Here is a 27,243-nt window from a genome sequence, read left to right on the forward strand (position 1 = left end):
CTAAGCAATACAAGTGCCATTAATAAAAAGTGGGATGTGGGGTAGCATCAAGCCATAGAGCATTAAGTGGCAGCAACAGCACATACAACTAATTTGTGCATCAGGCTTAAAAAGCACAGCCACAGCAGCCAAGAGAAAAGGACATAGAGTCTCCCAAATCTATGAACTAGCTGTGGCTGTCAAACACAGCAGATTTCTTGGCATCAACATCTGTGCCTGGAGCAAGCAGCAATTACAGCACTTTGTAGCACTGTAAGCCATTCTGACAGCTCTCATCTCAGCCTGCAAAAAGATTTGATGGTCCCAGCCACACTTGGCAATAGAGATGAGAGTGCCTCACTCCTTGTCTTGCACAGGCCACCACACACACCAAAATGATTTTTCCATACATCTCTCTCTACACTTTTTTATTGCTAGGTATTTCTCATCCTTACTGAAACACAGTTTTTGCAAGTCTACGCCTTTTAACGCACGTAAGCTTTACCAGGCCCAAGCACAGAATATTAGAAAATCATTTTATGTCATGTAGAGAAGTAGAGCAGCTGATAACTGGCCTGTTGGCAGATAAGGCAAGAAGTAAGTGTTGTTACATTACCTCACAGGAATAAAAAATAAACTTAAATTTAAAAAGAGAGAGAATAAAGTGGGCACTGCTAGTGTGCGTATTATTTGTTTCTGCTGCTGTGAGAGGCAATTTATTTAGTTTTTAGGTTGTTAACATAATGAGACACATCTTGACAATGATATAGGAGTAGACTGGTGTGCCTTCTTAATACAATACAATATTATTACTGATGAAACCCATCCCTTTTTCTATCTTATATAAAGCATCAGGTTGATTGAATCATCTAGCTAACGTCATCAATGTTCCAGCAATAACTGCAGGAGGATTCATATCAAAGTTTACTATACTCCTTCCTTTTCCTGCTTCAGGCCACAATTAGAAAGACAACTGTTTAAGAACTCTCACAATTGTATTTTATTTGACATCAGCAATATACACTGGAGTATAATAGGAACAATTTTTTGCACAATCTTTCTTGCAAGATGGATTAATTTTCCAAATACATAGATGTTCATAATACAGGAAGGTAACACTTAAGCTGCACAATAGCAAAACAAGTTGACAGCTATCAAACCACCTTTTAAGTTTGTTAGTATAGTCAGGTGACCAGCATCGAATATATGCATTCAGACAATTCAGTTAACCTCTGATTCTTCCAATCATCCCAGCCACATTGTTCCATGCAACAAAAATGTGCACGAAGAATAGGGTAAAAGAATTCAACTCCAAGGTTTCCCTTGCTTTGATTTCCTTTCAGTTTTTCCCCCATGTATGAGTTAATACAAAGGGATAAACATCAGAATTTAGCGTGGCACAGAAACTCTTGCAACATGCATCTAGGACAGTCACATATTGCAGAAGTAGTAAACTATTGACAGAGAAGATAGGGGATTTAGGACTTTCCCAAGAGGGTGTTAAAGAAGCATTTCTACTGTGCTGCCTTAGTGTGTATTTTCTGCATGCCATGGCTTTTACAGGAAACAAAGATAAAAATACTTCAAAAAGCTTCATATTTTTCACTGGGAATATTCCTTACGATTTCTTACAGTCTAAGCTTAAACCCAAATGCTTTGGTTGCAATGGACAGGGCTTCACAGGAAAATAAGATCTTACAGTTAATTAAAATACCAGTAAATACAATCTTCTTGTTTTATTTACTTTTTTTTTTCAGCTTAAAACCTCCCTTTTTCTTTTGGCTCCTCAGGTGGTATGGCAATTACACTTTGAATTAGCACAGAAGTTAGTATCTCCCAGCCTGCCTCTCTGACCACAGGGAGTTGAGAGAGGGAGGGAAAGGATGTTCCACATCATTTGTTAGATAGACTGATTTTAACAGCTCACAGAAGTTCCTCAGCAATTTGGAATATCAGAACTGGCAGGATTAGCAGAGCTCAAAAGCTGAAGGTAAAGGTGAGGAGAAACAGGAACTTGAGGCAACTATTAGGGAGCTTATTTATTTATTATCAGCACGCAAATACTGTGCAGTCAGGCTTTTAACATACTGTTGCTGCTCTGTATATTTGCTAGTGATGCAACGCTCTTCAGACGAATCCAAGTCAAATGGTCCTACAGAATGAGTGGGCACTGCTAGTATTCATCCAGAAAATTTAGAAACCAGGAAATCTTTGTCTGCTCTACAGCTGACTTGTATTTCAAGCATCCAAAGCATTTTCTGCCTCTGCACTAACACTGGAGCTTGAAATCCATGCAACAATTTTTAAAAAGACCACTGTTTCAGTACTCCAACCCTACCCACGCTGCACCTAGCTGCTTGGCTATCAGGTTTTATCTGCCACCGGCATGAGGACATGCCCTCCCCCTGCCCAGGTTCTGCTGTCCACTCTGGTGATGCTCAGTGCAGAGAGAGCCTGCAGCCAAGCAGAAGGCATGTGAAACCCACACCATCGCAGTGGCTGCCACCCCCCATCTCAGTGCAAGCTAAAGGAGCAAAGCCAAGGACAGGTCTGGAAAGAATCCAAATGGTGCAAAAGTAGCAGGACACACTGAAGTGTGTTTTTAAATTGTACACTTCGGGGTTTTTAAATAGCTAATAAGCAGCTCTTAAGCCTAATTCAAGTCTCATGTCTTACCTCAGCAAAATGCATAATGGTCTCCAGCCTCAGCGGTTCTTACCCACAACTGGGATTACCTTCTTCTGCTGAACAGGTTGCTCCATCAGGACTAAATTTAGTCCTACAAAACCATGTTCCTAACTCAGCAAGGCTAGAACTTACCAAGTGCCCTCCTGACTCGACTGATGAACTGAACCTAAAAATGTCTAGGTCTTGATGGAAAAGGCATTGCCTTCTGTACTCCCCCCATGGCACATCAGAGGGAAAACCTGAAAGTGTATAGGGAAACTGTTAACTCGTGTACTTCATAGGAACAATTGAAAGCATGAAGATCAAAGAAGGTCTTTTCTTTTACTCACACGTTTTCTCTTACCTGATTTCACCATATTTATGCATATGATATCCAGGTAGGAAGTGAGAAGTAGCCTTTTTAAATCTCTCTACAAGATTACCCCACCTTGTTTATGTGCAGTCATCACATTCTCCAAAGGGAAAAAAAATACAATCCATGTCTTTATGAAATGGCTACTGAATATCACACGGCTAAGCACCTTTCCCACAGTGACGTATATTAACTAGCTTATTAACTAGAAAACCCACATACATTTGTGTGTCTTAACTTACTAAGTGAAATGGCTACAAATAAAATTCATATTTTCAGTACAGAGAAAGTATTTTGATAAACTACAGCTCATTTAGAAAGTTGTAACTAAATACTCTCCAAGTGAGAGTTTTTATTTGAAAACAAAATTGTCTTATTAATAATCACAGAGATTCTCCTAAAGCTGGTTTAAAAGCGTTTGCTACCCTCCCAAGGTTTGCAACAGAGCTTGTGCTTTCCACTTGTGCAGGTGAGAAAACCCATTAAAAAAAAAAAAAAAAAAAAAAAAAAAAACAAAAAAAAACCCAAAAAAAAACAAAAAAAAAGAAAAAAAAGAAAAAAAAAAAAACCTAGAGCAAATCTGCTTGATTTTCTCCTTCATAAAGACACAGCAGAATGGATAAATGACCATCAAAGAGAAAACCCCTTTTCCAATGTTTAAGCTACAGGAGAAGTGGTAAGGGCATAAGAACTATACCTATGAAACATGAGTGACGCAGTTCTGCTTCTGGGAAGGCCCACAAACTGCTGGCATGAGACTGTGCGCACTTGCCAGTTAGCAGTACTAAGCATGCTCTGTTTTATTACCATATGTGTACTTGTCACTCCCACCACATTCCATATCAGAACATTTAGCAGACATGTAAAGAGAAGACAAGACTGCAATACACCTTGGTCTTCCTTGGGGATGTTCAGTGCTATCAGTGGGTATCAGCAGCGCTGAGCTGAAGGAAGAGTTTTCATCAGCTTCAGTCTGCTCTATTTTGTACTCTAAGAAAGCATTTTTCATCCCACCCCCAGTGATCCAAGGACGCTGATGCCCCATAGTACAGCTTAGATGCACAGCAACGTGGATGCATCCCAGCTGGCAGCAGCTGCTAGCTCACATCTCTCCAGTTTCCTAGTCACCGCATCAGAAACCTTAGGACAGATTAACTGTGCTGATCCTCAGGCAGGATTCCCAGTTGGTGTTGAATTCCACATTGCACTCAGCTGGTGCTTAAACTGCCTACTTGGAAAAGAGTTTAGGAGGCATTCTCGTAAGTGGCTTAATCCAATATAAGATCTGCAGTGTGTCTGAAAGAGGCAGTCTCACTCTCCTTCCTCCCCTCTATTTCTGACCACAGATTCCTGCTTTTTCCCCACATAGCAACATAAAAGCCTTCATGCACTTAACGGGTTACAAATGCATCTTTGCCTTTCATGGAATCCATGCTATGCAAGTGCTGAGGTTGTGGATGTACATTTTCAGACATATCTACTGTAAACGCAGCTGCAGCTCACAAGCTGTAGTACTGACCAGATTATCAGAAATGCTCAGAAAAAAGCTCCTATGAATTCAGGTACAGGATTGAAGTCTTAAGATTTAGTAGAAAGGCATGATACTTCCAAAAACTGACTGTTGCTGTAATGAAAGCTTTTTTCTCACATTCCCCCCCCCAACTGAATTAAAACAGAAGTAGCAATCTCTGTATTCAGTCTTTTAAACACAAAGCAACTTAAATGCTAAAAGCTCCAAAGTGCTTCATTACTTTGAATATTAAATTACTGAAAATTAAATATATGGAGTCCCAGAAAAATAAAATTGTTACTGTTTACATTTTTGGTTAAGAAATGCTCTAAAACAGGGGGAAACAGTAATACTTAGTAAAACTCAATCTTCTTCCTTTACCATTCTGTCTCCTAGTTCTTCTTGGCTGACAATGAAAATACCCTTTTTAAATGAAAACAACTTCTATGGAACACAAATGTTTCTAAGAGGACACTAGCAGCTTATTTTCTTTATTACTTTCTCATTATATTTATAATGAAGAAATAATTATTTCTAGGCTGTTTCCTGCCAGATGCTGTTCTAGTACCTCTAGTAGGACATATCTTAAAATAACTGCTTGGCAGCAAGAAACTAAATTTTTCATCCTTACTCATGTTTTCCTTTCTCTTTCTTTCCTCTCTCTTCAAGCAACTTCATTTATTTGAGCTCTTTCATAAATTCTGGCCTGATTATATTTTTTCTCCATTATATGTCATTGAGGTAATTCACAAAACCACCTTTATGGGAGAAAAATTACTACAGAGGGGACCTGATGTTCAAAAAAGGCAGAGAGTACCTCTGTTTTAATGTCAATGGAGGCACGATGAGAATCCTCAGGCTGTTTCACAACAGCTTTCACCCAGCTCAAAACACCAATCTCCTCACCACTTCCTCTGTACCAGCACTAGGACAAGGAACCAGACTAGAGAACTGATCCCGCTGGCAACTAACCAGACAAAAGTCAAACCAAACTTGGTTTTTTAAGCTAGACAAGTTATTTCAGCCAGCTCACCACAACCACACAAATACTTCTCCCCACACAAAGCAAGACAGCAAGGAAGAAGGTGGCAGCACTATATACAGATTCATCAGTAATACAGTTTTATGGTGGAGTAATCACAGTCTTAAAAAAAAACAAAACAACAAACCAAAACCAGAAAAACCCCCATAGATTCTGCTAGTGGTCTGTCTGGTGCAGGCTACTCCAGCGGATGGTGAGACATAAGCCAGCTCCAATCCAGAAGCCTCTTAGAGTAACCGTGCCCTGAATCCTGCCCTGCTTAATATGCTTCATGAGCCCTTCAAATACAGGTTAAATACTCAAGGCCAGGATTTTGCACAAGTGGATTCATTTCCCCCACGAAGGTGCCGCTGGTATTGATCTGCAAAGGCATGCATCTGTGAAACAAAAGGATATTTCCATTGTAATTCTACAAGAACTCTGGTGATCTAAAACTCCTCAAATCTCCACCACAGCTCTGGTATCAGAGAATGTTGCCAAAAATTAATAAAAAATGAAATGCATGTACCTATGGAATCATCTATTTATGAAAAGTATATTATTCAGTTGACAACCTGGTATACTCTAACAGAACAAGAGATTTTTAACCTTGCAAATGTAAAGCAGACTATGAAGTTGCTGTTAGTAATAAGGTTAACTATCTCATACTTTGACAGCACTTTGAAAAAATACCTGTACACGTTCTTGACTTCTGAGTCCTCCATCATTGTGCATCTTTACTTACCATGGAGATGAGCCACCAGCACAAGATGATGAGGCAAAGCAAAGCAGTACTCAGCTATATTTTGTAATGCATTGAGCTCAGAAGTCCAACTGAGTGCTGTCACCTGCTTCTTCTACCAACTTCCAGTTAAGTTTTTCCCACGAATGAAAACATATTCACAAATAATTATTATTTCCTTAAATTCTTCTTTATGCCACTGGATCATCCATAGAGTGCTATGTCAGCTAACAGCATCGTGGATACAACATTCAAAAAACCACAGCACAAAGGTTGAAGTAGATCAACAACAGCAAGACCACCAGCAGGAAATAACCTAGATTTTTGTCCTAGTTGAGGGTTAATTCAGTAGTTCTGTATTTTTGCTCAGGATCTTTTTCTTGAAAATACAGATATGAAGATGATAATTAAAAAAAAAAAACAAAAACAAAAACAAAACAAAACCTACCTCACATGGTGCTTTCCATCCAAAAAAGAAATCTTCCAAAACAAGACTGCTTGCAACTGCGTCTTGAGCCTGCCTTCCCTTACAATTTAGGGAATTCATATTATTTGAATGGATACATGCATATGTATGTATCTAGGCTGCAATAACATTAGTATTTTAAATGCTAAAACTATGCTATTATATAAAAAGAGCATTCAATAGTTGATGGAAATTTGGATGGTTATCTAAAAAGGAAATCTCCAAGGCTTTTTATTTTTCCTGCTGTTATTTTTATTTTAAAGAAGCCATCATACTCTTGGTTTCTCTTGCACAAGAAAATGAAAATAGAATATAACAAAAAAAAAATGTAGTGAACTGCAGTGGATAGTGACTGGTTTGCTTTCAAGTCCTTTCTAGTGGAATAATATAAAAAGCATAAGTCTGAGATATATGTAGATGTGCTACATTACAGACTAGAAGGCCATGCTAGTCAATTCTGAGATAAATGCATACTGCATTGTCTAATTCATGTGAAAACAAAGTATGATTTACAAATTCTACCAGTTTTACAATAACTGCGTTTTTCATTCCCTCCAGTTAAGACCACAGTACATAATGGTAGCAAAGAGACATCTTTACAGAGTGCTCTGTACTTCACACCACTCTCACTTGCTTGGGATGTGGCAAACACCTTCAGAGTCTAATTTACTCAGAACATGCTCACCACACACATTTTATCCAAAAAGGCTACATTTTGACTGTGAGGCGAGACCTACAAATTAAGACTGTACAAATTAACGCATATCAGACTCTTTCAAAATGGTGCATTTTTCCTTTCAGTAAACTTCCTGTTCAAAGTGCACTGAAGTCAATGAAAAACACCTATTGATTTCAACGGATACCAGTACACGCCCTTATAACAATATAAATATGAATAACTTTCCTTGAAATCACACAGTGAAAGAACTATAAAGTCTTGAAAAAAATGGGGAGAAAAGATGCTATTGTCACTTAACTGTTTTGGTTTTTTTTTCCTGGATTTCTTCCTGGTTTTGGGGGATTGGGGGTGTGGTTAATACTGACCTCCATAAGGCTATTTAGCCTTTGGTTTTTTGCTAAATAAGAAATCTTATTTATGGAGTTTTGCTCCTCCAACTTTATGCTGTATCACTTTATTTTTGTCAGACTATGGAGAGAAGCCCCTCCTGTTCTCCCCGCTTTCCACTGACCTGCACAAACTTAGTGCCACATAGTTCTGTAATGCATCTACAACTTTGATCATCCTTGGCATTATCAGTAAACATTATACCTCACCTAGACTTCTCAACACCTCAGTCGCAATTTTCCTAATCTGTTGTTCAATGTCAGGATTAAATAAAACCAAGGGCACATTTTTGTCTGCTGTTTGTACTGCAGTTCACAATAGTGCCAGCCACATGACACCTACCTATTTCAGTGCGGTCAAGCCTATTGACAAGTCCCAGGAAGACAAGGAAGGACTCACCAAAATTTCTTTCTTCTTAAAACTTCTGGGTCAAGCAAAAGTTCTAGAGCACAGTGTGCAAAGTCCATGATCTACTCTGCTTTCTAAATAGATCTCTTGGAAGCTTTGGGGATTTGGAGGGAGAGTGTGCTACAGCAGAAACCATGCTCCAGCTTTCACATTGAGAAAGATTCTCCGAGAAAACCTCCTGTAGCACCTATGGGAAAATGTCTCAGGTGGCCAATATGGTCATTTCTTCCATTCTGGCCTTCCCTCTGCTTCCAATAGTATAAGGAAGATGGGAATGTTAGACTTTGGATAAATTGGATAAATATACACTGTATACTCTGATGTCCTCACATGGCATACAGACACTGTGCTAGCGCATAAGGTATGCTTCAGCCAAATGATATACAGGAGATATGCAAGAAAGTGGAAGGAGACAGAATTCCGTGCATATTGAAAAGCGGACTTCATCTGCTTTTCTGTAGAAATACTGGTTATATCCAATTAAATACAGTTACTTGGTTTCCCCAATTTTTTTGCAAGGTCCATCCTGAATGATGAAAATTATGAGATGCCAAAGGTTATGTTTGAACACTCTGCAATCAATACCTTTTAGCTCCTATTAACAGAAAAACTCTAATCACATTCCTTATTAAATTATTTACTTCTTTCACTGAATTATCTTATGGTCTACTTGCCTGATCACAGGGTAATGTAGAGTGGCTGACTAAACAGTTTACAAAGTCTATTTGGTTTTCCCTTAAAAGATCTATGGGAGAAGAAATTTGACGGAGATGAGCCCATTTTATAGGAGGAAAACGTAGTCCAGTTCTGCCAGTGAGCTTGAAGAGCTCAGGTCACCATGGAGGGCTGGGGTCTAGGCTTGCCGCCTTTCTTGGCTTCGTTAACTTTGCAATTGCAGTGAAACCATTTAATAGCGGGCTGATATAGAAATTTGACCTTGCTCACAATTGTCTATAAAATACACTTCAGTTCCCATGAAGGCAATCTCCCTGAACTTAGTTTTTAACTGGTTTTCTCAAGTGATTCTGTTAGTGGTTGGGGCTGCATCACTGCAATTTGTGGGAGTTTTGCTGTTGGTAACAATGTCTCCGAGGAAACAGCAGTCAGTGGAGATCTATCTCTGTTTCCTGGTAAGGTTTTTTGGCTTTCTATCCAATTTCCTTTCCTCTTGATTGAGATGACTTATCTGAAGTGTTTGGTTAGTTTTAAATCACTATGGTACTGCAAAAAAACATTGACATAGGCAATAGCAAATAATAAAAATAGCTCCTGCAGAGTTTATCTCACTCAGACCCATCCCAAATTAGCCATTTGGTCACTGAAATGACACCTGCAACATTCTCCCTTAGGATTTTAGTTAGCAGTGTTGAATATTTGAGCCACTACATTTAATATAGATTTTGTTTGTGCTTCTGAATTACACAGTATTCAAAACCTGCTAGTTTACTGAATATACTGCTGGCTTTTTACTCTTTCTGATGACTCTACAAGGAGATTAAATATAACGAAGAGCAACTATTAACAATAAATTGCTATTCACATTGTCCATAGGTACTTTGGAAAGCTAGTTACAGTAATTTTTTCATGTGCTGTAACACAAAAATGTAGCACAGTACAATAAATTAGTCCTAGACTCATAATTAGATTTTTTTTCTTAAAATCTCATTTTGAACATAGGCATTCAAACGTTGGAAGGTATTTCAGAAATACACTGATAGATTAAAAATAGATTTTTTTTTTGTGGTATCATTAAAAATTTCTTCCATAATAGAAGGATAGAAATAAATATTTGGAATCTTTATTTTTTTAATCCTTTTCTCCTCTTTAGAAGTCTTTAAAATGAAATGGGAACTCAAATGAATACAAGTAGCATATTGAACCCTGAACCAGTGTTATCCTACTGAACAATGCACTGAAAAAGCTGATTATACAGTCAGTATACAAGGATGGGTGGAAGGATGAGACAGCTGTTTCTAGTAAGTTGTTTAAAGCTCTGCCTGAGAGAAAGCATATTTGGTTTTCATCATAGAGAAAAACAAAGAGTAATTTCAGTAACTTATGGTGCAAACACTAGGTTTGAAACACAGCAGGCCATTATTCTTCATACTAGAAATATTCTATCATTTGTGCAATTATGATCAATAATTGCCAGAGGAGTACTTTGTTTCTTCTGGCTCAACAAAATAAACAATCAATCTCTTGTATACTATCTTCTATTCTGACAATCTGAAATAATGTGACTTATTATTTCAGATAATAAGTCAGGGAAGAAACCGCTACAGCAACTAGAGATACATCCAAAGATGCAAACTACTGCAATTAGACACCTTGCATGGGTGCTCCATATTCAGTTCTGTGCTATGGCACATGTAATGGTTTTCTAAAGAGTGCTGTAATCACAGACTTCTTCTAGATGTAAAAGACAAAAAGGAAAGGACCATACCTGGCCTTCTGAGAGTATCACTTAAGTGAAGAAAAGACTAAGGTAACTGTTTATACCACTACATTGTAACAAAGTCACAGAAGACATTCCCACATCCTTATCATTCTATCATTGACAGTCCAATGCTATACATGAAATGGCAGCCTGGGATCCATACTACATGTTGTAGGACATGTCTTGCAGTCTCCCAGGTCCTGTAATTTAAAGGTCAGGTTCTCAGCCATGAACTGGCTAAAAGGTTTGGAGAGACAGAAAGCGGCACAAAGGTACAGTCATAGTTTCACCATTATGGGGTCTTTTTACTCTGATTCTTCTCCCAACATAGTCTAGGGCAGTGTCATGCATGCCTTCAATTACCCCAGATTCTTATGGCCTCCATCAGTCACTTTATCATTACCTCAGCACAGAACCACTCAACACTCACCCGATCTGCCCCCAGCATAAAACTTTGATCATAGGCTGCCAATCTTCTATTCCAGCCAACTGAAGCTAAGGATTAGTCCAGACCCTTTAAAGGCACAGCCAGATCACAGCTGAGAATTTGGCCTTTGATTTTTACATGTCACCTGCACAGAAACGCTAACCATTTGCCTAGCCAGATGGATCTGTACAAACATTTTCAGGTTTATTCCCAGCATATCTTCCAACCATTCTGGTGAAAAGAACATTTCTAATTAATATTTCTATCAGGTTTAAACTATTCAATTCTTTAATAAAGTTGCCCGCCTGCATATTGCAATTTGAGCCACTAAGAGAAGAACTTATTTATGCCATAGTTTAAAAGAAACAAAGGCATCTTAAAATTTTTATTCCCCCGGCTCCACCTAAAACCTTTATTTTCATATTTATGTCACAGCATTCCTTCACAAAAATGTGTCTCTCATTCACCCAAAGATGTGCCATCAAAGCACAGGAAAATTTGTTTTGCTTAATTTTGAAGCCACTTTTAAAACTGTGTTGAAAATTTAACTTGACACAAATATATATAAGGGAGGGGGAGGGATCTGTGAGGGGAGGAATATGTGTTCAAAGGAAATCAGAGGAGTGTGACTGAAAAATGGGGAGGGGGGTGTGATCCTAAACACCAAAGCATCCAAAGAAAGAACAAAAAATTCAAATAAGAAGTTGAACATTGTGGGCCTGGTCCTCATCTACCACAACTGATGTAATTTAGGAGTAAAGCCACTCAAGCTGGTCAACAAGGTCAAAGAAGAATCAACACTTAAGATTACCTTACCAAACCAAAAACTCCAATTTTGAAAATTACATCAGATTTCAGATTTTACAAGTTTCACTCATTCTTATTTTGGAGTGAGAATTTCCCAGGTTGCAATGCAAAATAATACTTAGTAAAAATATATGGAGCTCTACAACTCCTTTGCATAACTTTTCTGGAGTTGCACTCTCCCAGGCTGGACTCTCTTTTCTTTTTCCACTGTTCATTTTCTTCCCCCCATTCTGCCAATTTTAATCTAGCAGGGAAAGTCCTTTTTCTAGCAAGCACTGTCAAAATGTTCAGGACATGGACCTTGCACTCCAAGAATGCAATGCTCTGTCCAGACAGCAGTGCTGGTGCCTCAGGGATTTGTAATAATCAACATGCGTATTCCTAGCGGTCAAGATGTGTTCCACTGCACAGCTGTGCACCTCTGCTTTTGATTTGTTTCGGGTGCATGTTCCTCCCAAAGGCAAGTTCTGTGTAGCCAAAGTGGTCTGAAGAGAGTGATGGTTCACTGCTAGCTGAAGGGAGGAAGATAAATCTGTTACCCATTACCCTGGTAGGAGTCAACTAATTATCCCCAATAACTCCAGCCTTTACAATGGGAAAGTAGCACACAGCTTTTATAAATAAGAATTATTGACCTTTTTTTAATAGTTTCAAAAGAAGAAACTCTGCATCAAATGTGAGTATAATTTAGGAACTACTACATAGCAGCAAAACTACATTAGACTTTCTGATTTTTCCATGGTATCCTTGGATAGATACACCACCCAGTAGACCATGTTAAATGCTCCGAAGGTAACAGGAAATAAAATGCGTGCATATTTGTCTATCTTACTCGTGCCAGAGTGGGAGGCAGGGGGAGCAGGTGGTGTGACAGCAGATGGTTTTGCAGATCCTCCTAATGTATTAGGTGTGGTGGTCTGAATCTGCTCCAGTCTAGATCCAAGCAAGTGCTGAATGGAAGGGGATCCAGCTGTGGCATGCTGGGATACAAATCCAGTTAAAATTGGGGTAGAAGGAGGAGCTGGAGGGGTAGCTCTTGCAGAAGATAATGTCTCTGATGCATTGATTCGTGTGAAAGGGTTGGGACTTGATGCAGAAAGGGAATGGGGTGTAATGTCAGAAGACCCCTGAGCTACAGAGGGAGGCTGGATGGAGCTGTGCCTTGTGTCAATTCGGCTCCCACCATCAGCTTCAGACTGTACTGTGGCATTTGTTCTTTTCCTCACATTTGAGTTGGCATCTGTACACTGCAAAGTTAAAAAGAAAAACAAACTAGTCATTTTTAAAATAAACACTTTAACAGAATCAATGGAAACTTTATAATCAAGCACTATCAGAGTAATACTCACAAATATAACCAGTAGCTTGATCCTGAAGTACAAAGATACCACGTGCTCATGAAAATAGATTTAATAGCATATAAAGTGGTAAACAAGAGTTCCTTTTACCTGTGGCTGGATTACCAGGGTGAGCACACCTGATGCATCATATTCCATGTGATGTGGTACCTATGTAAATTCAAATCATGAAGCTAAGGATTCTTGCATTAGAGTTCAGGTTAATTTCTTTCCAGGCTCATGCTCAGAACAAAATTCTCTGATGTTTTCCTATTTTTCTCATGATATAAAAACATTCTAGAGGCAACATACCACCATGATGGTTTAGTTCTGGCTTATATCTCCAGAAAAGTAGCTACCATATATTAGGAACTCTAGCCTGTCTTCTAGAGTAGATGCTATTAAAATGCAAGTATTTACAAAACCAAGTTACCACATTGCGGCTCTTTGAGAAATAAAGGCAGTGCTTTTTCACATCAAACATAGGCAATAAATTCTCCAGCTGCAATTGAACTAGTGATTAAATCAGTCTTCCATCAACTACTCCTTTCCATTAATTAAACTAAGAAAAGTGGTGAATTTTCCATCACTTGATGTCTTCTGGCAAGTCTGGATGTCTTTCTGAAAGATATACTTAAGCCAAATAGTACTTATTAAGCTGGATGAGAAACTGAAAGACAGATAAATAAGTACAGATGGAAAATGCAGCAGAGTTTAATATTTTACTGACTTCTGAGAGTGGGATTCAGGCTCTGCCTTTCTTCTCTGCATTTAAGAAGCAGCCTACCCAAACAATCACTTGTTCTAGATCAAAAAATCACTTGTCTTGCACCTCTTCTGATGATACTGTTCCCAAGCATTGGTCTGCACCACACATACTATGCCTTTGGCTCCTCTTCCCTTCACCCCTACCAAAGAACCCTGCCAAAGCTCACAGCACAAGAAAAAGGGAAAGGAAGTGGGCAATGATCTCTCTTTCCTCCTTCATCTAACAGCAATTCTCCCCAGCCAAGTGCCAGAGCAGTAATGGGGAACAACTCAGGTGTTATTCAAGGTACTAACACAATGAGTAGTGAGAAGAGTAACAACCATGTCTGTTTTCTGTATCAGTTATGCTTAGCTGCTTTGCTCAGAGAAACAGAGAGATGGAGCTGAGAAAAAAATCTGAAAAAAATTATTTTTTTAGAAAATCAAATCACTTGACACCCCCAGTACTCCCACCATGGCCAGAATGCTGGTCCTAAATCCTGTTAATTGCAGTGCAAATGAGTCATTGGCAATACTGCTGGCCTGAATTTATCTGAAGCTGTCATAGCTATACGCCAGTTCATGGCTGATGTATTTGCCAGCTCATGGTTGACAGATCAAAGAATCCCTCTTAGGTTTCACTTAGCTTTCCTTCCTGCATAGAAGCATGTCAATCCCTTTTATTTATTTTTCTGCATCTGCAATCCAAAGAAGCAGAGGACTGGAATAAATGCCAGAGGAAACTGGTATTTCCTGAAAGAAACACTAGCTGTACTGTTTGAAAGAGAAGCCTGAGTCACTCTTCGGGAAGTGCAGAAGTACACACAGGTGTGCAATTTGGATACTTTCACACTAGGGTTGCTTCACACAAGGTTTCAAGACTGCTAAATTGAAATTATAAAGCACAATCAGGACATGAGTGCATTTCCTAGAGACTTGGTAATACCTGGCAGAGTATTGCATGTTACTTGAAGGCTTGCAAAGCTAGGCAGGTACAAGTCATTAATGTTCACTGTCCAAAACAATAGTCCTGTGCTATGGAGAAGCTGGCACTGGAGTCATCAAGAGGAGGAGAGTTTTACCTTCTACGTGCAGATCCTTGGACAACTGGCTTTGCTCAGGTAAGATTCTCCCATCATAAAGTTCTCAAGCAGTGCCTGGGGAGCAAAAGTCCTTGGGTTGGGACAGGGGTTGCAAAGTAGATCTGCACTGGAACTAAGACATGTCTCACTTCCCTCCTGGTCTCTGCCTACATTAGGCATGTAGCTTAGAGGTGATGCCGTTGCAGAAAAGTACCACACCTTCAGACACTCCAAGCCCATCCATAAAAGAATAGTCCCAAGAGTAGAACAGAGAATTGAATGCAGTTCTCAGAGGCACCAATTCAATGCTCCTGCTCACTTGCACTGCAACCCGTTTTCAACAGTCACCTCAGTGCATCATCAACCACAGACCCTGGTAAGACAGACAGGCAACAGCCAGGCTCATTCCCTCATCACAGTCATCTCCATTTCTTTAGTGGGAACTTTTTTTCCATTGATAAGTTTGCATAATGTTTCCTCTTCCCCCCACTTTGGCTGTATCTAAGTGACCAAATAAGATGGGTTGCTATTACTGATATCCCATTACAGTGGTTATTCTAGAATAAAATTGTATATATATACACACATACATATAAATATACATAGCACATCGAATGTTCAAAACGTATAACTGTTTAAAAGTCTACTGGGTATTCTCTTTCTTGCCACTGATACACAAAGCTTTCAATATTTCAGGAATCTTAAATCAGAGAGAAACCCAGTTTCCTCGTAAGTATTACAATGTACACATAAAGCCCAAATAGATAACACTGCAAGATATCACAACATAGCGCTGCATAACATGCCCTAAAAATATAAGTATTATTTTTTTTAGTTCTCAGAACATGGAAATTAGAAATTGTATTTCTAATGTGCTCCACAGAGAACATATCACTGCAACCTGGTTTTTCTTCCATGTCATTGTAATAGCTTAGATTTGTGTTCTTGAACTGAATCCTGTCCCTGAAACATACTGAAACATATAACATACTGAAACAAGCACATTCCATGCAGAGATGCTACATTACACACAGAAAGGCAGGAGCTTTGGCCAGTGCTAGAGCAGCCTGTTAACCATTAATGCTCACTCTAACAGTGCTGGGAGCAACTTTAATATTGGAGATAGAAAATCTCCTGGGTCAGTATTCAGTTCCAATATCTTACACACCCCACAAGGCCCTGTCTAAGGGGAACACATTCAAACTCCCATCCCCAGTAAGTTTTCCAGAATCAGCGTGCAGCAGCAAAACAAGAGGCAGCCTGCCTCACTGCTTCCTTTTTTAACACAGCAGCTGTACTGTTCCCACTGTGAGTGGTGAGCACCCAGCTCTGTGCCCTGTCAAAGCTGAGCAGAATGCACACTCACTGCCAGCGTGGCCTCACCAGCACATTGTCCATCACCTTCCCTCATATAGCCTTTTCTTGCTCTTGCCTTACTCAAGCCTGTATTATGACAATAGCTCATTCTCTGCCTTCAGGTGTCTCTCTTTTTAGGTTTGTCCAGTGGAAAAGTTTCTAGCAAAAATTTTTGTTATTGGTTGTATTCATACAATCCCTGCATATTCCTCTATTCCTCTGTTATAAAGATAACTAATTTCTTCCAACATTAGTCTATTCCTCCTCTGTACTAATGCTATCACACAACTCTACATCATCTAAAGATCAGTGCTGAGGTCGCTAACAAAAAATATTAACCAAGTCTGATTCCACGGCCAAGCCTTAACAAACCAAATTCTATTGATATCAGCAGACATCAGGTTAAATAGTACATTGCAAAACATAACGTTCAGTTTGTAATAAGCAAAACATTCCACTTTCATTTCAGCTATGCTGCATACCCCTAGAAAAAGGTTATTGTGATAATGGCAATCAGACCAACAAAATTATATACATATGTAAAGCACTTGCTGCCTCACAAAATGATTTTACTTAGTCTTTCTGAAACAACAGCAAGAAACATGAACCTACTGCCTATCAGTAGCTTTTAGTTTGGAGGCACTGTGCTGGGTTTGTGTGGCAAGGTTTTGGTAGCAGGGGGGCTACAGGGTGGCTTCTGTGAGAAGCTGCTAGAAGCTTCCCCTATGTCTGATAGAGCCAATGCAGCCGGCTCCAAGACAGACCCACCGCTGGCCAAGGCTGAGCCCATCAGCGACAGTGGCAGCATCTCTGGCATAATGTATTTAAAATGGGGAAAAATTTACTGCAGAAGAGCAACTTCAGTCATATAGAGGAGTGAGAACGTGTGAGAGGATCAGCTCTGCAGACACCAAGGTCCGTGCAGAAGGAGGGGAGGAGGTGCTCCAGGCACTGGATCAGAGATTCCCCTGCAGCCTGTGGTGCAGACCATGATGAGTCAGGCTGTGCCCCTGCAACCCACGGAGGTCCATGATGGAGCAGAAATCCACCTGCACCCCGTGGAGGACCCCATGCCAGAGCAGGGGGATGCCCAAAGGAGGCTGTGACCCCGTGAGAAGCCCACGCTGGAGCAGGTTTGGTGGCACGACTTGTGACACCACAGGGGACCCACGCCGGAGCAGTCTGTTCCTGAAGAACTGCACCCCGTGGGAGAGATCCCACGCTGGAGCAGGAGAAGAGTGTGAGGAGTCCTCCTCCTGAGGAGGAAGGTAGTGGCAGAGACAACGTGTGTTGAACTGAACGACCCCCATTCCCCATCCCCCTGCATTGCTGGCAGGTAGGAGGTAGAGAATTCAGGAGAAAAGTTAAGCCTGGGAAGAAGGGAGGGGTCAGGGAAGGTGTTTTAAGATTTGCTTTTTTTTGTCTCATTACCCTGCTCTGATTTGATTGGTAATAAATTAAACTAATTTCCCCAAGTTGAGTCTGTTTTGCCCATGATGGTAATTGGTGACTGATTTCTCCCTGTCGTTATCTTGATTCGTAAGCTTTTCAGTATATTTTCTCTCCCCTATCCAGCTGAGCAGGTGAATGATAGAGCGGCTTTGGTGGGCTCCTGGCATCCAGGCGGGGTCAACCCACCACAGGCCCAAAACCAAGAAATAAAGCATTAAAATGAAGTGGAAGCCAAATTATAATGCAACCCAAGAAATGAAGGGATTATCCAACTAAAGATTTCTTTCTGAGTACAAGTCAGGAAACCACTCAATTATTCTGAGCCAACAGAGAGCTGCTGTGCTCGTCCAGATGGGACTCCACAGGAAGTACTGAGTCCATGTTTTTTACATTCTCACTCTAGATTGAGAAAGAATCTGATTTTCTGGAGGCATTTCAGTGAGATTTTTGGGACACATTTAGAATGGTGTAGCTCAGGAATGCAAAATGGGAGCCTGGAAGCTACCATAAAATGCTGTATATTCCAGCATGCAATGCCAGTCTCAATATATTTGGTAAAGATTGCCTTTCCATAAATACAACAACTTGCTGCTTACGTAAATGACGCCTCACCCTTCCTCTGAAATATCTATCATTCTGACTAGGCCCAAACAACTCCACACTTCACAACCACTATGAAACCAGAAGCGGCAACTACTTTTCTTTGCTCTATTCTCCTTCAAGAGAATATTTGCTATTCATTCTGTTAAGAGACTTCAGCCTCTGAACTTTAACTGGCAGAAATACTATGGATAAAACTTTCAAAATCCTGGGCGATCTGACAGCACAATTCCTGTCCATGCATAGACAAAGTTCTCAAGAGATCTGATAATAATTTAAGAATATACATTTTGTTAAAATTGTAGGACATCTTCATCGGATATAGCTCTGTGGATGGCTGGGATACATTAATGCCAAGAATCTACAGCACCGATCTCCTATTTGATTTTTACCAGCCAAAATTTGCAACAGTGAAAGTTAAGTTTCAGCCTCCATGGGGCTTTAAACATCTATCACCAAGATGTAGGGACAGTAAAAGGTACAACATGCCAGAGGTAGATAGGTGACTGCACTAACAAAGCCAATGAATTGACCAAACAGAGAGAAATGCAGGCTCCAGTCTTTTTCAGAAGAGATTGATAATCTCTCCTTCTTTCTATCCAAGTCAATATTTCATTAGTCCATATAACTAAAACCAAAACCAAACCAAAACAAAAAAACCCAAAAGTGAGTACAAGAGATTTAGAAAGCTCTCATCCTATGCATACTTTACTAGTGAGGCAGGGGGGGGCATAGAATAGGAGGTTCGAATTCTGTCAGATAAATTCCATCATACAGCATGCAGTATACAAAAAAGCTTTTGAAATATTTACTGTATTATAAAGCATAGAGATCTTTGCTATTTTCGCATGGGTTTTAGCTTTAAAAGAACTGAAATAGGGAAAGATACATTCTGTACAAATTCTTCTTATTTAAAAAGTCATGATGCAAGACTCCCTTTTGCTAGTCCCAGAGCAGAATGTCCATTTTATTTGGCATGAAGATAGGATAACTAAAGCAAACTCTTTGCAGATGTGTGTAAAATATAGTAATTAATGATGTATCCTTCCCTTGACAAGCGGATTCACGTGCAATTGACCATGAATAATACAATGAACGATGCTGTTAGCATACTTCAGGATAAATCTACACAATTTATTGTTAAATACTGTGGCAGATTTGTGGAGCAAGTTTGATGGTCAGCCTCTGACAGAATGTACAGAACAGAAAAGCCGCTACGACTAATCTATTGCCAAAAATCAATTTATAGATCATTTGCTTTTCCATTTAAGCTCAACTTTGATGCATACGGCTGTTTACTACTGCACTTAAGTGATGCACAAGTATGATTCAATCTAAACTTTTCAATATTAACAAGGTTTGCCCACTATAAACAGCTGCTCACATAATGTGGAAATTCTGAAACTTTCTATAAGCCTATATAAGCCTTGACTTGAGAAAAAAAAACAAACAACTAAAAACCTGGATTGTTTTGTATGTATTACCAGTTTTTGACAAGCAAGCCAATTTTGCACTTCAATGAAGTCAAGATTGCAAATTTAGCATGAACTGAAGTAGCGTGCAGCAGCTGAGCTGAGATTCATGGGAAGAGGATCATCAGCACAGCAATATACAATACTGAACTGACAAACTCAGTCATCTTGTTACAGAATAAAGAGAGTTGGTAACAACTGCAGTGCGTATTCCCTATGATAGGGCCAACCTAGAATCTGTAAAACAAACTAGTAGCATTATTTAAAAGTCACATGCCAAGTCCTGGGGAGAATGCAGCAATGATAAAAGTGATTACCAGGCATCAGGTAACTTCATCCTTAGGACAGTATTTAAGAACATAAGCACAGTGAACACTGCAAGCTGTGAAAAATTCTTGTGTTGGTACAGCCCTGTAGCACTCAAGAGCATCTTCCTATAGCCTGTTAATGCTCGACATAACAGCTTTAAATCAGTCTCTGCAATTTTAAATTGCTTCATAGTTTTTGTGATGGATACATCCTGTTGGGATGTGAATTCAAAATAAGCGGTTCCTACTGCCTGAGCTAACAGAGAGTCAGTAATACTCAGCACTGAAAATCCCCTTCATAGGCTTTCTGGCCACTAGGAAGCTCAGCCATCATCAATTGCTGATAAACATGCACACATTAAAACTAGAACCATTTATCTGTAATATAATTCAGAGGCATTCTTCTAATTCGCCTCAGCACTCTTTGAAAAATAGCTCAGCAGTCCTGAGGTTGGATATGTAGATGGTTCTGAAGACCTACACCAGTCTCATCCTGCAACAGACCTTCACAGCAACATTGCGCAAGGTCCAAAGGCTGCTTTTACATCATTTTTTTACTTAAACAGAGAGTTCATTGCTGCAGGTCAATAGATTTTCTAGATCCTTAGCAGATTTTTGACACAGGATAATCACCAGTGCTATCTCTCTCTGGGACAGAGGCAGTACAATATTTAAAGCAGTGGCTTTTATTTTCTCAGGATAAATTCACAGCAGAATTTACAAGTCACACCACCACCATCTGCTACCAGTCTTAGTGAGAGAGAACTAATGCTTCGACTTCCAGCATGCAGCTGTCAAAGCTGGAGACATGTGTCCTGGGTAGGATCACAGCCTAAATTACATGCCTTTGCAGAAGGAGCCATCCAACTTATCCAGCACTTTCAGCTCTGAGCTTGTTCCTGAAGCTAGATAGCTAAGTCACACTGTAGAAAGACACATTTGTCTTATAGTAACTCAGCGAGCAGGACGGGAACGTTGGTGTGATGATAGGAGACCTCTTCTGAAATCTGCCCTGACTGTCGCAGGGATATCAACAGAGGCCTCCCACATCTTACGCACATCCCCACCAGGCTACTGGATATTCTACAAGTGGTCCTCATTCCTTGTCACAGATGTTGCATTTCGCACACTTCAATCTCTCCCTCCCATTGCAGTGCACACACAGACAAGCTGGCTCCAAAATCCACTCCTCTCCTTCTCCCTGTCCCCATATAAATTATTGAACAAGAGCAGCTTCAACAGGAACTTAACGTCCCACAGACTACCTAGTAGTCTGGTTACTAATACAATTCTACAAGACAGAAGGGTCAGGACTCAAGCCTGCTCAGACTCCCACGTGGGGTTTGTGGAAGGCTGTATCTAATAGGCATGCTGGCCATTCAGATGAAACAGAGTAAGTATTTTTCCACCTAAGATGCATGGCAAACACTTTGGAAGCAGCAATTCTGTTCTGTACATGCCTACCCAGGGAAATCTAGTTATCAAGCTTTTTAGGTGCCTAATCACCATTTTGGATATTTAACCTCCTTGGGAAGGGGGGGGAAAAAAAAAAAACCAAAACCAAAAAAAAAACAAAAAAAACAAAAAAACAAAAAAAACCAAAAAAAAAAAAAAAACCACAACCCACAAAAACAAAAAAACCCCACAACTAATCAAACCTGAAAAGGGTACCACAATCAAAGCAGTTTTAAAATTGCACAGAACACTTCTAATTGTTTACTAGAATAATCAAGCATATAACAAAGAGGTTTTACTATAATGAAATGAGAAGCAAACAGTAAAAAAAAATCTGTATGCTTCAGTGTTAATTTTGCAAGACTAAGATTACAGCTTTCCATGATAGCACTATTAAACCTTCAGCAAGTCACAAGTTAGTACACAGGAAGGTCAGTGATGTGCTGTATGAAAGCATAGGCTTCCTAAATTGAGAGATCTCAACTAATTCAAACAAAAATTGATGCAAAAATTGGAAGGCTTAAAGCAACCAAAAGTCTGGCATTACTTACTGTTTAGCAGCAACATCAAAATTGTTTGTGTGGTAATCTAGTAATATTTTTCTATTAAACTCTACCATAGTGGTTTTTGTCCTTACCATTCCTTCCTCAGAAAACAGTCTGTTCTTCTGGGATGACATTAGATAGCTGCCAAATTCACACCATATGACATTTACCAGGGAAGTAGCATGTTGTCATCAGTGTAAATAATGCTGCTTGTCCCAAATCCCACTGAGTCACCATATTGCCATGCTGCTAGTAAATGCACAAATTGGAGGAGAAATCTACCATGGTTTACTATTATGCTGCAGAGCCAGTCAATCAAAATCTTACTGGAATAGTATTAGAGATTTTGTTTTGCCTTACAGAGCCCTGGAATATGACCAAGTAAAAGCTCCACCTGCCACAAAATACAGTGAATTCTAGTTCATGGCAAAAAGCAATGCAAATTATTTGGAAAGGAAGAAGTGAGGGGAGAGAAACTATGAGAGCCAGTCCACCATCCACGCTACTCATATTGCAATCTGAATCATGCAATAGGAGAGAAGGAGAGGTAAGAGCAGCACTCCATTGTATGTTTTACTATATAACATCTTTGCCGGTGATGTGGACAGTGGGATTGAGTGTGCCCTCAGCAAATTTGCTGACGACACCAAGCTGTGCGGTTTGGTTGATACGCTGGAGGGAAGGGATGCCATGCAGAGGGACCTTGACACGCTTGAGAGGTGGGCCGATGCCAATCTCATGCAGTTCAACCAAGCCAAGTGCAAGGCCCTACAGCAGGGTCGGAGCAATCCCAGGCACAGGCACAGGTTGGGCGGAGAAGAGATTCAGAGCAGCCCTGTGCCCAACAACTTGGGGGTGTTGGTTGATGAGAAACTGAACATGAGCCGGCTTCAGTGTGCGCTCGCAGCCCAGAAACCAACCGTATCCTGGGCTGCATCAAAAAGAGTGTGACCAGCAGGCCGAAGGAGGTAATCCTGTCCCTCTACTCTGCTCTCGTGAGACCTCACTTGGAGTACTGTGTACAGTTCTGGGGCCCCCAACATGTCAAGGACGTGGACCTGTTGGAGCAAATCCAGAGGAGAGCCACAAAGATGCCAGAAGGCCGGAGCACCCCTCCTATGAAGACAGGCTGAGACAGTTGGTTTGCTCAGCCTGGAGAAGAGAAGGCTCTGGGGAGACCTTAGAGCAGCTTCCAGTGCCTAAAGGGGGCCTACAGGAAATCTGGAGAGGGACTTTGTACAAGGACATGTAGTGGTAGGACAAGGGGGAATGGCTTTAGGCTGAAAGAGGGTAGATATAGATTAGATATTAGGAATAAATTCTTTATTCTCTGAGGCACTGGAACAGATTGCCCAGAGAAGTTGTGGCTGCCCCACCCCTGGAAGTGTTCCCAGGTTGGATGGGGAGCTATGTGGTCTAGTGGAAGGTATCCCGGCCCATGGCATGCGGATTAGAACTAGGGATCTTTAAGGCCCCTTCCAACCAAATAACATTCTGTGATTCTCTGACAGGCCTCAAAATATACAATGGGGAAGACAAGTGAATTCAAGGTTATTAAAGAGACATAAACTAGAAGAATCATTTTTCAAAAAATGGATGCCAAATAAACCTATCCACCTGGATGATGCTTAAGAGCCATATACATGTATAGGGTTCTTAAGCACTGGTGTGCACAATTCTTAGAGATTTATATCCTGACGACAATGAAAGAACTGAAAACAGCATTGGAAGAATAAATCTGTAAGGAGAGGTCATGTGCTAATCAGCTGTGGAGGTCCTCTGTTTAACATCTATGAAAGGAAGAAGAACAGCTGATCAGGGACCAAAACCCTTCATTATATATTCTATATCTTTCAATTTTCGGTGACCTTAAAGCTGTAGTTAAATTTGCTTCAGTGGTTTGCTGAAAATGCCTTGAACACTCATTGCCTCATAGACTTTCCCAAGCCTCTCAACATTTATTTCTTCTGACTCCAATCTTCCCAGTGTAAAAATGAGATCAGCTAGAAATCTCACACACAGCTGTGAAACTCAATTGCAATTTGGTGTCATTGGGTTCACTAGTATTGAAAACTCTGTATGGAGGGGAAACAAAGCTGAAATTTGAATATAAATACAGAAAAAGGTTTAAGCAGAAAATATAAAGGGCCTCATATTCAAAGGCATCATTTCATATTAATGATCATAGGGAAAAGTAGGAACTTCCTGACAATTTTCATTATAGGGGATGCTGAGCAATCTGAAAATCTTACCCCTGTCACCATTCCCGTTTGTTCTGACTTGGTGTTTCTGAAATGCTGCCACATATGTTTTGAGTCCTTAACATTTGCCTCACAAAAAAAAAAAAAAAAAAAAAAATTAGATCACTTGACCTATCTTAAGCCTTGCTACTGACATTAGCATGAAAATAATAGGAACATGTATTGTTTATTCTAAGGACAAAACCATAAGGAATATGTTTTTTTGAGCATGGTGGAGGTTTTTTCCCAGTGGACCAGCAAAATGGCAGAGAATGGCATTTAAACATATGTTAGAAATAAAGACAATAGGGTTTAGTATTTTCTAGAATAACCACTTGAAAGATTGACATTAGTGAGCTATGCTTTGGTCTCCAAAATAAGAGCCTTATCCTAGTACCATTTAAATTAAGTCTTCCAACAACTACAGTAAACACTATCAGATATTTGAGCATCAGATGTCTAACAGCCAAGCATATCCCTCATATTCCCTTGCCTACTATTGTGATAGTTCATTATAATACTTACAGAAAATTCAAGAGTGAGCGATTACCACACTTCCTAGTAAGGGTTGGAGGAAATAGCAGGACTTTTTGTATAGTTATAAATCGGGTGTTGAAAATAAACTCCTGGGGTTTTATGCATATTAAAAAAAAACTAACCAACACCCCAATAGACAAACAGAACTACCTCAAACAAAAAGCATTTCCACTATCAATGAGAAAAAAACCTTCATTCCACAACTTTAAATTGCAACAGTTTTGTTCATTTTATCAACTCAGCCATTTTTTACCTTCATTATGACTGAATTCTGGAATTCAATGTATTTTATAACACAGTTGAGTCAGAATCTAGTCCCAAAACTAATACTATGTTGCATACTTCCAGTAATTACTCTGCTCACTTTGCAGTAGACAAATGTTTTTACTTCCAGTGTAAATTTATTCCACAACTCAGCCATGTTAAAGGTAGAGCAATACCAGGTTCTTGGAAAGAGACCAATTTTTTTAATATAGCACTTTAATTTGTGCTATTTAGAAAGACATACTATGTGAAATATTAAGAAAACCATTGTAAATTGTACACTACACATTTATGCCTCAATTGTATTGTTTGAGCACATATTTAGCTGTATACATTGCAAGTAGTGTCAGTTGCTAGGTGGGACTGTCTAAGTTTAGGGAACTAAGTTAGAAAAAAGGAAAACAACAACAACAACAAAGAAGCAAACAGACAAAAAAAAAGGGGGGGGGGGGGTGGGAAGGAAACATGACACAAAATATTGTACCTGAGCATCACAGTTAATAAAATATTTTGAGAACCAGTTTGTATTTATTCTATCTTCAGGTATCCAAACATTCAAGAGTCCGCACTAAGGTACTGCCACCTTATCCTAGGTAGTTATTCACTCCTATATTTCATATAGCATTCGGTATGAAATGTGCTAGTTGTTTATGACGTGCATTCACTCCTATCCTACCTAAACATTGTGCTAGCATATTATGACAGTAAATAACTGATAGCAAAAATGTTGACTAATAGAACAAGAGTGACAGAAAATTGTTCACATGTCAAAGAAATTATTCATGTGGCACAGCAGTATCCCTTTGTATGGTTCTGTCCTTACATCTGCATGAACTCTAAGCACTTCTTCAGCCTGAAGTCCTTCATTAGGATCTGAGTTTTAAATGTCACTGCCCTAAAAAAACTTGAACCATAACACCCCAGGCAGTGACAAAGCAGTGAAGCAGCAAAAAGTGATTATTATATTTAAAAACTGAAATGCTGTTCCAATGGTAGGACTATTCAAGTCACACAGAGGAGGTAGGCTATGCATCCATATAAGGAGTTCAGTAAGCAGACCATCACCTTGTGGTCCAAGACCACCGTTAAGATCTAGCTGCTCTTCAGGTAACTCCCTCCTCATATGAGTGAAGAGGGCTTAGCTCCACTTCTCTATTTGCTGGGACAGGGGAAGCTAATTGTTCTACTAGTCCAAGGAAGAAGCAAAGAAAGAAAAGTGGTACTACTCTAGATCTCGTACATTTTATGCATCTCTCCATTACAGAATATATCTATATAGTCAAAACGAAGTTTTGGTTCAAAGGTTAAAATTTCCACTTTCACTTACAGTCTAAGCCTTAGACACAGGAGTGTATCTGCTGCTGTTTCAGCATTGGGGAGTAAGAATCAACTCTGGGAAGTAAGAACAAAAAAAACACCCCAGCATACACATGCACTAAGAGAAGTACCCAGCCTACAGCCTCTGGATTGTATGCAGCCCATCAGAACTATTTATCCAGCTGAACCCTTGCTCTGGAAGTCAGGAGATGAGGCAGGGAGCCGCGCATGAGCTATATTAATTGCTCTAGACAAATTACTCTAGACATCTGTTCATCAAAAGCTGCCAAAGGATCCCCACTTTCCTGCCACCCACCATCGTATCACTTGAGCTCTGTCCACCATATGACTAAAAAGCAAGCCACAGAAAATGCATCTTAATCACACATAAAAGCACATACGCATGTTGTCCACATGAAAATGTTTCTTGTAAACTTGTCAGGTACATGCCAGTCACATATCACCCTGCTAAGGAGAGGAGTGCACACCTACATGGCAGTAAAGTTTGACCCTTCAGTTCCTCTATTAGATGCTATGGGGCTTACTCAAGACAACATGACACTTAACTGTCTTCAGAAAATAGGAGGGAAATTTGAGAGTTACAATCTAGTTGTGACTGAGTTTGATG

The 27,243-nt window shown here is 39.8% G+C and overlaps 1 protein-coding gene across 4 annotated transcripts in view; it reads right to left on the reverse strand.

Moving 5' to 3' along the window:
* Nucleotides 1-955: 955 nt before the first annotated feature.
* Nucleotides 956-27,243, reverse strand: part of GABRA4 (gamma-aminobutyric acid type A receptor subunit alpha4) — a 50,282-nt gene continuing 23,994 nt past the window's right edge. For 2 of the 4 annotated variants that reach the window (XM_030492561.1, XM_030492559.1), the window contains 2 exons: nucleotides 13,352-13,411; nucleotides 956-13,150 (listed from right to left, as the gene is read on the reverse strand). In XM_030492561.1, coding sequence (XP_030348421.1) covers nucleotides 12,617-13,150; nucleotides 13,352-13,411 — 594 coding nt within the window. In that variant the 3' untranslated portion in view covers nucleotides 956-12,616. The remainder of the gene's footprint in view (nucleotides 13,151-13,351; nucleotides 13,412-27,243) is intronic. The other 2 variants (XM_030492562.1, XM_030492560.1) reach the window with 1 other exon arrangement.

This window comes from Strigops habroptila, chromosome 7 (assembly GCF_004027225.2).
Source record: "Strigops habroptila isolate Jane chromosome 7, bStrHab1.2.pri, whole genome shotgun sequence".
Classification (NCBI taxonomy): Eukaryota; Metazoa; Chordata; class Aves; order Psittaciformes; family Psittacidae; genus Strigops; species Strigops habroptila.